At 39.5% G+C, this 12,675-nt stretch overlaps 1 protein-coding gene across 10 annotated transcripts in view; it reads right to left on the reverse strand.

The window, feature by feature from the left end:
* Positions 1-12,675, reverse strand: part of tp63 (tumor protein p63) — an 81,464-nt gene that overhangs the window by 17,300 nt on the left and 51,489 nt on the right. For all 10 annotated transcript variants that reach the window (XM_088078073.1, XM_088078072.1, XM_088078069.1 and 7 more), the window contains one exon: positions 11,870-12,127. In XM_088078073.1, coding sequence (XP_087934199.1) covers positions 11,870-12,127 — 258 coding nt within the window. The remainder of the gene's footprint in view (positions 1-11,869; positions 12,128-12,675) is intronic.

Here is a 12,675-nt window from a genome sequence, read left to right on the forward strand (position 1 = left end):
ACTTTTTCATTTTCAGTTTTTAACAGAACAGAACATTCACTGACATAAAATCTCAATAAATAAATACCATGAGATAAAATAACAAATATTAAATCAAATTAAATTAATCAAGAAAGAAACAGACATTTATAGAGCCAGAACAGGATCAGTTACAGACGACTGTAACTGTGACTGTGTTATTCCATTATAGTATCTCACTTGGTTAAACATCTTGGTACAGGTACAAATCAAACCTTTCTATAAAATAGGGTAAAAAAGTGTTTGAGAATTTCAATTTGAAAGTCTCAGAAAATGTAACACTTTTATGGCATCACAGTTTATGGTTTTACACAGTTATATTTATCTCTATGATCAGTTACAATGACCCTTTAAGGAAAGAAAACAACGCTTTAGTATAACTGAAACTGGAGACCATTTTTTAAAAATTGAAGAGTGTGCATTTTTTTCAGTACCATAGATAAGCAAATGCACACAGCATGACAGCTATCAGTTATCATATTTACCTTTTTCATGAGATATCGCTGCAACATAAAAGTCACCATTTTTAGTTTCAGACTAATTCGTTCCACTGTCTAATCCCATTTCTGTCTCTGCAAACACTGAGTCGTGGTTGGTGGTTTTTGCATCCTCCCAGTTTTGTTTTCTTGGCAATCAATGAAAGTATTCGCAATATTTCCCTTTAATCTTTGCCATATATCTCAGGGTGCTGATAAACTGATAAAGATAACAGTATTTGCAAGAGAAAAGTTTCACAAGAAAACTGCTTAAAAAAAAAGCCTAAATTTTAAAAGCGCAGATCGATCTCTGTAACACCTGTTGCCTGAAATTGTGCACTTCTGGTTTCCCCTGAAGCAAAAGAAGAGTTAAAGACAAGACTGTGATTATGACCTACTTAAATAAACACACATACACACACTTAAGTTTTGGTGCTTGGAGTGTGTATTGAGCAACCTCAAAGATGTCTCACGGAGAGCCTCTGGGACTTCCGTGGTAGAGCGCCATAAAATGGACCCCTCCAGCAGCAATTAAACTGGGCCCGGCTTTCATCTTCAAGGGAGGAGTGTTCTGCTAAAGCATCTGATGGCCACTCATCATACAGAGCAGGGCGTCTGAAGCGCCTGGCAGGCTAACACTACACAAGGTTGAGCGCGGTTTTCCTTGTGGGGTTGGATGAAAATGACTCAGTTTTGCTTCAGAGTACAGGGCCGAGGGAGTCGTATCATCGGGGTTATAGAAGATCCATCCGCGACTGGTGCCAAAATGTGATGGGTGCTCACACAAACTGGCTCGCAGTCAAGGTTTGTAAAGCCAGGAGTCATGAATAATGGATGCACGTTGATCACTGGCACTGTTAGAATTGATAACCAGTAAGCCATCAGAAAGGCTGAATTGTTACTAATAGGCATAACCCAACTGTGTAAACAAACCATTCAAATCACTGCTGTGTAAGCAGAGCTTTATGTGCTGGAGACGCTGGGTGGAGGTGGAAGGGGGAAATTTTCCTGTCAGGTTCATTTCTGAGTGAAGAAAAGTGAACATTGTGAAAACCGCTCGGGGCTGTGTTCGAGAACAATGCAACATAAAATTCCACCTCTATTAAGTTTGCTTCCAAAGAAAAGCGGCTCATCCCAGTACCTGTCTGTGCTGACTTTAAATATTACACAAGCTTTAGTTGGCACGGACATTTTCTGCTCTGCTCCCCAGGCACAACCTTTCCTTTCATCAGGACAAACCCCAAACAGCACCTCCTCATCTCTCTTTCCCAGAGTCCTCGCTCACAAACTGAACACGTTACTGCTGCGTATTTCAGCCAGAGATGGCATCTGACTAATAAAGGCGAGTTAATAATAACAACCCAAATTCTCAGCTCCTTTCCTCAAGTGACCTCATTATAAACTGTACATGCACAGGATGAACTGACACTGCAGTGCTGCAAAAATTCACTGCTGGATAGTTAACATCATATTAAACGCTAACACAGACAGTAAAGTCATCTGCGCAGTGAGTCTGTTTTATTCGTCCAAAATTGTCTTAACGTATGCCCCAAAAAGGACGACACGTTGTGTCAATCACGTTTGCACACTGACTCCAAAACTTTCAACTTGCAGTTATTCCGTTTGGGTAAAATTACGTTTAAAAGACAAATTAAGACAAAAAAAATTGTACTGTACTGTATTTTTCATTTCCTGAAAAATACAGTACAAAGTCTATTTCTTATGGGGAAAAAATAGCTACAGATCATTATAAAGTAGCACAACACAACATGAAAACCGGGGATAGCCTAATTTCAACAGGTCAAAAGTAATATTCAAGCAAATGATGACAAGAAGTAGGATGTGGACCTCACACAGATAAAGAGAGAGACAGACGGGGAGGACAGCTCAGTGTCTTCAGTCGTGATGCCAAATGCGACAAGGCGAGGGAGGAAATGCGTATTTTCATTTTGTCTCATATTGTAAATTTTCACATCAAATAAAACAATAAAACACAGTGTGCAAGGTTTCTCTGCAATTTTACTTTTCTTTGGATAACATAGTTAACCCTTAAAAACCTGGATGGACACCAACTTTATTGTGGTGCGTTCTGATGCCTTTTACTAACATTTAAATCTTTGTTTTTTTTAAACATAGAAAGAAAGTAATGAGCAATTTGACAAGAAATGTCTCACAAATTGCCCCCCCCCAAAAAATAATAAAAAAATGGAAAAGGTGACATGAAAATGACCTGAAAACCAATGACTGAAGAGAGAAAAAATTCTTAGAAAATTATAAAAAATAAGATATTTTTTACTATATATATTTATACTAATTTCTTGCTAATTTTGGGTCATTTCTTGTTAAGCTGCTCATTGCCTTCTTCCCATGTTTTTTAACATAATTAAAGCCAATTTTGTTATGCTTCATGCATATTAAAAAACGTACTTTGTGTGCGAAGATTATAAAATAAAATCTGAATCAAGTGTTCTTATTTTCCATTTGTGCAAGAATACATCAATACTGATGAGCACAACTCAAGCTCTGGGACATATACATACGTCAACACAACGACTAAACCGAATCTTCCTTAAAATCAAACAGCTTTCAAAAAAAAAAGAAGAAAAAAAAATAGCAGAGAGAAAACCCAAGACAAATGGTTGTAGTTGCCCCCGCTCCAAACCTGATACTCCCCGTACGCCTCTGTCAATCAGCTAAATGAGGTGGAGAAGCCAAGCGGAGAGACGGGGGAAAGAGCAAAAGAGAAAGAGCGAGCAGGAGATCATGAGGCAAAGAGAAAGAAAGATGCGTAAAGGGTCAGTACGTGGTGTTCTGAATAATTACGGGGTGCAGCTGGTTTTATGTAGCTGAAGGCGAAAACAACACAACTCAGAGCGCCAAGATCTAATCAGAGATGTTAGAGGCAGAAAACCAAAGTTTGTCTAGATCATATCCTACTGACAAACGTGCACGTACGCACACGCACACGCACACGCACACGCACACACACACAGAGCAGAGAACCATCCCAGCCCTGAAGGTACAAACTTTGAGAGCACACAACTATGTGCTGCTGGAGCTGTGTTTGCTCAGCAGTGAGAGCAGGAGCTGCTGCCGACTGCTGAAAGCAGCGCCCGGCTAAAGCTAACAGTGTTCAGGGTGGAGGACAGCCAGTTGACTGATGGGATTCAGTGGCTCACACAGGGTGCGGTGCTCAGGTGTTAACATGTAATTATGAGCCTTTCATTGGTCACGACGTGAATCGCACAGAGCCAAGGAACACAGGTGCACAATGTAGAGCTGCTTAATCACAACCGTTTGAAAGAAAACTTTTGTGTTTGCAAGAGCCGCACGTGACACTTTCACATGTGGCAGTGAGGCGGAAAACAATAACGAATGACCTAAAGTGCGACTACAAACACGACTGACTCCGACTGCTGCTGTGCAAACTCTGCAGGACAAAGAAAGCGAGCTGGTGCAATAATGAAAATATGCTGTTATAATCTGACTGCCTGCAACATACAATTTGTCCTGATGCTCGTACAGTGCTGCATGTGTGCAATTACTTTCTAACACATGCAGCACTCGAACACACAAAACACACACTTCCCGTGCAGCGCAGGTCGAGGCAGGCCCACAGCTGTAGCGTTCTTTTCTCCCTGACAGGCGCTGCGGGCGCATGCAGAAGTCAAGTCCTGACAAACATCAGGCCTTAAACAAGCACTGTTTGGCGCCTCTGGTCTTGTCTTCTTCATACCTGACATGTCATGTCATGCCCCAAGCTTCTCCCAAACCTGTTTAATTCAACAATAATGCTAAGGAGTTTTTTCCTTCTCTTTTCTCTCACACAGAAGTAAAGCACCTGCTTTTTTTAGATAAATAAAAAAAAGAAAAGAAAATGTAAAGTTTAAGAGAATAACTACCTTTCTTTATATTTCAGCCAAAAACAAAATGTTCTGTTTCAGTCATCAGCACCAATCTTGACCACCCAATCTGAGTGATGACACCTGTCCCGAGGCAAACCTGTACGCTGACATGTGGTGTCATGTTTGTGTGGCGGGCGCTGAAAGAGTGAAATGTGTCTCTGTCATTTAGGATTAGCCAATCGGACCCTCGACTTCACCAGGAGCCAAAATGGATCTAACTAGGACTGTTGCATTTGAAAACGAAAATAAAAGCCAACAGGGCAGGAGATATGAAGGAAGAAAAAAAGAAAAGCTTGTTGTAATTACTCAGATCATTTCTAAAACCTGTCTGATGTATCTTTCCATAGAGTCCTACAGCTTAAGGCAAGTTAGAATTTTTTAGAAGACTTATTTTAAAACCACTAAATGAAAGTTTTGAAAAATTATAATAATAATAATTATTATTATTATTAATAGTAGTAGTAGTATTAAGTATTTTATCTATATATATTAATTTATTTTGTTTGTTTATTTATTTATTTATTCCTTTTTTCTTATTGCAAAATTTCAAGTAATTTTCTTGTAACTTGTAACTTCTTCCTGTCATTTGGAAAAAAAATGCTAAGGTTTCAAAGGGTTAAAGCTGTCATCATGTTTGTGTTTTTCTAAACTTCAGCTATAACAGGTTTTTGTGTTGAGCGCTCCAACAAACTCAGTAATGATTTGATCCAAGAAATGTTCCTGATGACAGACTGCTATCTTTTTTTTGTATTTATATAACGACACATGATGTTGTTGTCTGCTGAGGTGCAGGTGTCAGTTTGTGGTTGTTTGTTAGAGGCAAAAAAAAAAAAAAAAGATTCTTGTAATCTAAACTCTAAGCGAAAGGGCTTTTCCATGACGATTATGAAGAAATCCCATAGCCCATATCATAAAAACCTTTTCAACTCTGCCTGTTGTAAAAAAAAAATTCCCCCTCCACCTTTTCCCATCTGAAGCTTTCAGGGCTCGTCTGCCTGTGATGGGCGAGTCGTGACAAGCTTCTTGACACAAACAAGTCTCAGCCCCATCTCGTGAGGCGTGGGACGGGCCCGCAGATGTTCCAGGGGCAAGCTGTGTCTTGCTGCCTTTCGCTAGAACACTCTTCTCTTTGAGCATTCGAGGGCTCTCCTCCTCCTCCTCCTCCTCCTCCTCCTCCTCCGGCGCAATGTGAGATGCAACCATCAAGCTTAACTCTCTCAAAAAGACAGAGCCCACTCCAAGAGCACAGGGTTCAGGAAAGAGGCACACAGTATTTACACAAGTATTATCTACAGGCCCTCAATCCATTACTGTAATCCCTCCAGCTCTACAGCGTCCCAGTGATAGCCCAAACCGTGACATTCCTCTCCTTTGACTGCGCTGTGTGGTGGCAGTTAATACACACGGCAAACACAACCAATCTTCAGCCTCACAATAGTTGCAACAATGGCCGCCTCATTTGCGACACTCCATTAATTTAGCAAAGCAAAGAAGATAAAACATCTCAAACTCGTGTATTCAATTCACTTGGACGAGTTTTTTTAAAAGAAAAAGATTAAAGAGGGATCTCAGTGGAGACTACAGGAGTGCCAACAAGGAAACAGAGCGGGAGCAGTTCTGGGAAATGTTGACGTGTTGCGCCTCACAGTCATCCCAGACAGGAAGAGGTTAAGGTGTGGGTGAGGGATTAGGTGTGTCTCCGTAAGAACAGTCATCAAAAAGCACAGTACACAGTCCACTAAGTCCTGTGGAAGATCCCGCAGGCCTTCAAAAGGGGGCATTAGCAGATCTGTGCACAGAGCAAAGCTGCGGCGGTGTCATCGTCCGTGGCTCTCTGCCATCGGTCCGTCAGTCCGGCCGTTGAGCTACTGGGTCGAGATTATGGGAGCTTTGCGAAAGATCTCCTCAGATCAGGTGAGGGAGCGTCCTCCGTGATGGGAACCAACACTATAATCACAATCCTTAGAATTAGGACGGAGCCCACAAGGGGGGAAATGACCCTCTCTTTATGGAAACTCAGCGGCCGAAAAACAAAATAATGTTCAGTGAGGAAAAACTGTGACAAATACTCTCTGGTAGGATTAAGCGACTGCAGTTTGCAGTTACGTAAGGCGTCTTCGCTGAATGATGCACTGACTGATTTTTAACCTGGCCACTAACAGAAAACCACTCTGAGGGAGTATTAATGCAGCGTTTCACTGTTTTTGGATGGACAATGCAAAGATAGTTGAGGTGTGAGATCGCCAAAGCCGCATTTCAGTATAGTATCCTTAGAGCCTGTGTTAATTTCATTGACGAAAACTAACTCAAAGACCTTTTTTCGATGACCAAAATGAGACAATGTCGAGCTAAAAATAGATCTTGATAACGAAAATCTCTCCCTCCTCCACAGCTCAACCCTCTCATCCAAATATGGTCCCTTCCGGCTACAAAAAACAAAAACAAATTGGCGACAGCCAAACCTCAAGTCTTCAAAATGGGACAACCACACCAATGAGGGACATCACAGCAGCTACGTCCATCATTTTATACAGTTTATGGAATTAATTTGTTTTTACGGTAATGCAAAATGTATTTACTCCGTCTTAATGGGTTTAGTGTCACAAATGTTAGACTAAAGTCAGAAGAGTGCCTTCTTCATTTATTTAGCAGTTTTATTTCATTTCTTTTTGTTTTTAGCTCTCTGTCGTTTTTTCATTTTAAAATATATAATAAACTAGCCTCTGAGAAGAGATTATGGGTGCGTCTCGCTACAATAACAGGATGTAGAATAATATTGAGACACTGGAAATCATCTAGTGTTGTTTTAGGGTATGGATTTAAGTGATGACAAAAATAGCTGCTTTTGAACGCGTTACATACACAATAATGGGAGAATATATTTTCGAAATGTGGTGCCCCTTTTTGGCCCTAAAAGAGGGAATGTCTGACTAATATGGTACGGGCACCTGCTGTCATGAAATGGTAGATTCTCAAGTAATTGACATAGTGAAGGCCCTTTTTTGTTTGTTTGTTGTTGTTGTTGTTTTTACTAGAGTTGTGCTATTTGTTAAAAAAGATGGGACTGAGAACATGCCTCTTGATTATGTGTAACATCAATAAAAAAAATGCCACTGAGACGATGAAAGTCAATTCTGTTAGACCACACTGTTATTACCAGACTTTACACAGAAAAATATGAAGTATTTAAAAATTCTTCAATGATGTTTATTTTTTGATAAATATTACTGAAATTGGAAAATATAAACTTAAGGCGTCTTGGAAAGATAATCACTTTACTCAGTATGGCGATAATAGGTAACAAACCACTACTTTTCCACGTTAAGTCAGACCAATCAAACCAGTCTTGCATCATATGTTATGACTGTGGGACACACAGTCTACGGTGTCCTAAACCAGTGTGTCTCAGGCTGCGGGGCGTGCCGCTCACTAACCACACTCTTAACCTGCTCACAGTTGCACATCAGACAAACACTTTTGTTTTTGGACGGTGAAAATGAGAGGGATGAGTGAGGCAGTGTGGGAATTGGGTAAATGTCACAATCCCACACTCGGCGCGGCCCAGGAATAAGGTGAGATCGCCCAGCACTCCCAGCATGTTTACTTGGAAGACACGGTGCGTTAAATCACTGCAATAAGCTCAGCAGGTTTTTCAACCTTCCGTTTAAAAATATCTAATGTGGACTTCAAAAGTTTCCATTAGTAAATACTTTATGGTAATGCGGACAGTGGTGGGAAGTGACCAAGTACATTTACTAAAGTACTGTATTTTGAGGTACATATACTTGTATATGTGTATAGTGTATAGGTACTATACACTAATATACTAATATATAAAATTTTAACTTTCATTTAACCAGAAGTAAAGTCTTATTGAGATCTGAAAAATCTTTCTATTATTTTTTCAAAAAATAAACATAAAAATAATTTTAAAAGACAAAGAAAAAATTATAAAATATATATATAAAAAAGCATTTTCAACTATTTTATACTACTAATCAAGTACATCTCACAGGGAAATACTGAACTTTTGGGATTACATTATTGAATAACTGTAGTGAAGTTATTAAATTAATCATTATTTTATTTCTAAAAACAATCTTATAGGATATAATACATTGCTTAAGAATAAACCAGTGGTTTCCAAATTTGTGAACTCTAACAAGAAGCTCATCTGCCCGACTTCTAGGCCATGAACTACCAGACTTTACTACCAGATTTATATATTTATATATTTAAGTAGTGGAAATTCTCACGTTCAAATGCTGCTTACACATTGATGAATCTGTATTAATAATATATTGTATAACATATATTAATATAAGGGAGCATTGTTCTGCAGTACTTTTACTTTTGATACTTTATATACATTTTGCTAATGATACTTTTTTACTTATAATTAAGTAACATCTTAAATACCAGAGTTTATTGTACTTGTAATAGAGTATTTTTGGTACTTTTACGTAGGCAAAGGATGTGAATACTCCTTCCACCTCCGAATGCGGGCTTATTATATAATTCGTAACACGTCACACAAGACGAAGAAGCGAACCGCGTAACTGTGACATCTTCCTCCAAATCATGTCACATACAGCGATAAAACTGTGTCTGACGGTGACACCACTGTCACCTGCAACGTCCGCTAGGGTGCATTAATACACTAAATTTCTGCGGCTGTTAGTGTCTGCACACAGCAGTGCAGATGAGACACATAAACAACAGAGCAGGTGGAGCTCTGATGCAACAGCTGTCCCTCAGCTCTGTCATGCATAATGACAGAGCAGGAGGAGCTGGTTGTGTCGGTTTACGGCGCGTCACATGGTGACATCTAGCTGCGCGGGGCATCACCACACCTGGACCAACTGTTCACCTCTATCATCAGCAAACTAACAGTCAAATTAGGCCACGTTGTGAGTAAGCTGGTGTGGGCTAATAACAAGAACGTGATCGCCGGGGGTTAAGTGTCATGGTATAATTGAGGAATAGTAGTAGTTTTAACATCCATTGGCATTAGCTTTTAATCTAGATTAAAAGACTTTGGCTGAAGGGCAATTTTTTTTGTTTGTTTTTTTTTGTTCTCATATTATTGTGCCTAAGTGACAAATGGGAACATCAAGTTTTGAAACTGGTCCAGTCCTGAGTGAGAGCGCAGCAACCAGCAGCCCAAAAACAGTCTGCATTGTAACTACTTGCAACATGTTTGTGCTATCGATGTATTGCAACAAAAGTGCTTGTTTTTGTCACTGACGGACTCCTATTATTACTGTAAGTGTCTGACAACTCATGGATGTGATCCCTACAGAGAAAAGCCTTCTTAATAAAGAGTATGATCCTTTTTGTTCAACCAGAAACAGCCACAAAATTGCCATCGCCAAACCCACCAGACTTCATTTAAATATATAGTAATTTAATCACTGTAAAACCCACTTCAATAAAAGTCAACAAAACAAAATAAAAGTCACAAAAACAATCTTGGTTTGTCTCTTCACTGCTCCAACATTCACCAGATCTGGTTTGATTGAAATAAACGCTTAATTCATCCAGTTAGATATGAAAATAAACTGGCTCTATACATGCTAATATTACTGTTTATTTAAATGGAGTCTGGTGGGTTTTATGATGGTGACACTGGGGCTGTTTCTGCTAAAACAAAAAGGATGTTACTTTTTAACAGAAATGTCCATCTCTGTAGGGATCCCTTCCATAATGTTGCCCTACTCTTACAATAATCTGAGCCTGTCAGTGGCAGAAATTGAGGGTGCGAACCTGCCCCAAGAGGTTACATTGCAGCCTGTTTTGTGGCTGCCATCTGTAACTGTCTCACTGAAAACTGGACCAATTTTAAAAGTGGTTGCCATTAGTCACTTGGACACAAAAACATGGAAAAAAGGGTCCTAGTTTGAAAAACACTGAACTTAGCGTTTAGTGTGAATGTTCCCCATGATGACAGCTAGTGAGATCATGCTCATCAGTTCTTCATTTTTCATCAAGAGCAGTGTAAGAAATGCCTGAGGTTTAGTCGTGATGTGAAGCTATACATCTCAAGTGACACTGTTCCTTGCCAGATGTAGTTGTGCAACTTAAATCTGCCTGGAGCGCAGATTGTCAGATAAGGAGTTCATGGTTAGAGCTATCTTCTCAAACGCCACCGTGACGAATCACTGCCTCATACGATGACCTGGTGCGACGACAGCTGGTGCATCAATGTGTCTCTGTGAGTCCATATTTATAATGAGGATACACACAAAACTATATGAAACTATGTGGAAAACTGCTAAAACTAAAGAATATTGTGTTTTTTCAACCACTACAAAACAAGTCATGGAAAAACAAACGCAGAATTGCTCAGTACAACATCAGATTTAAAGGTTCACTTAAAGCATAGTGGGACAGAAAACTTACCTGGCTCTGTCTCACATCGCCTGATAGAGTGTGACAGTGTGCCAATGAATAAAAAGGAAGTTGTTGTAAGATGGTTTTCTACTGGAAAATCTTGGTTAAAGGAAGAGTTTTACTTTTTACACTCATACATGTATTTGCCATGTTGCTGAGAATTAGATGAGAAGATCAATACCGCTCTCATGTCTGTAACTTTATTGTAATGTGAAGCTTTCCTCAATTGTTTATTGGTAAAATTAACAACTGATTAAGTGAAACTCATGCGCTTTTCCCCTAAATCAAAGCTCACAACATATTGCATATACTTTGACAGCTTTGCATAGCTTATTGATTAATAGATTAATTTTCACGTTTCATTATATTCTTAACTAGTGATTAATCAATTGTCAACGGTTATCATCCCTAACAAATATACTATAGAAAAAAAATAAAATTAAAATTCCATTTAACTTACAAGATGCTGGTTAGTGGTTTTTTTCCAACGTTTTGACAAAGACAGGCTTTTTCCTTCTGTTTAAAGCCTTCGCTCAGCTAACTGGCTGCTGGTTTTAGTTTTATAATAAATGGACACATGTTGTCATTGATCACCTTATTCTCTCAGCAAGCAAGCAAATCAGTGTATTTCCTAAAATGCTGAATCATTCCTTTATTGAAGTCACTCTCCCGTAGATTAATAGTTAGCCATTTATGTAAGAGTACGTGCAGAAAACCCCTGAAACATGTTTCAGCTTTTTAAGAGGTCTAGATGCAAGTGTTATGGTATTTTCATGTTAATTATATGGGGTAACAGTGAAAACTTGTATTTATGTGGCACGATGTGGAGTTAAATTCCAAATTTAACCATAAAATCTGCAGTACCAATATCCTTTAACCTTAGTGGTAGTCGAAAAAGTTTTACCAGATTCATATTGGTGAAATTCTGACAATCACAGCTGCTAGTTTTCGGAGCAGAGACGGCACTTTGGCTCTCGGTGCATCATGCAGAATAAGATTTTTGCAAGTACTGCTCCACCATGAGCTGGAATCACATTCATTTTAAGCACAAACTACTGTGATGAGTAAGCGTCTTACCGTCCAGGTGGCAGACTTGGCTGTACTAGACTGCTGGAAAGACACATCAAAGGTGTGGGGCCCGGCGTAATCTGTGTTGGATGGGATGGCCGGCGAGGGGGACAGGGCGTCGAAGGTGGAGCTGGGCTGGGCGTAGGGTGAAGGGGCCGTCACGTTGTTCTGTGCATGGTCGTTGTTGTAGGGGCTGGTGGAGGTGGAGCCTCCGTTCTGAATGTTCTGATCCATGCTGTTCAGGAGCCCCAGGTTTGTGTACTGTGACTGGAGACGGAGGGGAGGGGTGGGGGGGCAACAAGACAGAAACGTCTTCAGTCAATATAAATATAGGAGAATTTAATGGTGCTTCCATCTGACAGAAAGTCAACAGTTAAAAGTGAATCTTGACATGCAAATCGACTGACGGTAATAAGAGATATAAGAAGAAAAGATATTTAAGATTCAAAAAGGGTTTGTCTGTAGTTTGTTAGATTGATCAACACAAACACTGAGAATATGACAAAATCTTGCAAGAATTAGCTTTCAGTAAGCAGTGTTACATTTTTAAATCACACCAAGATATAGTTGGTAAATCCAATCCAAATGTATTTATAAAACACATTTAAAAGCAACAGAGTTGACCAAAGCACTCTGCTTCAATAAATAGATAAAACATAGCATAAACAGCATAAAACATAACCAAGATGGAACAGACTGTTTACAAAAAGGCAATAAAACCACAAGATAAAACCACAAACTGGCAACTCTCACACAGGGTCCGTGAACACCGAGGAGAACAAATTCCACAAATTCCACGCAGTTTCAAATTTAAG

Source organism: Plectropomus leopardus, chromosome 5 (genome assembly GCF_026936395.1).
Source record: "Plectropomus leopardus strain MGB_pleo_1.0 chromosome 5, ASM2693639v1, whole genome shotgun sequence".
NCBI classification, from domain to species: domain Eukaryota; kingdom Metazoa; phylum Chordata; class Actinopteri; order Perciformes; family Serranidae; genus Plectropomus; species Plectropomus leopardus.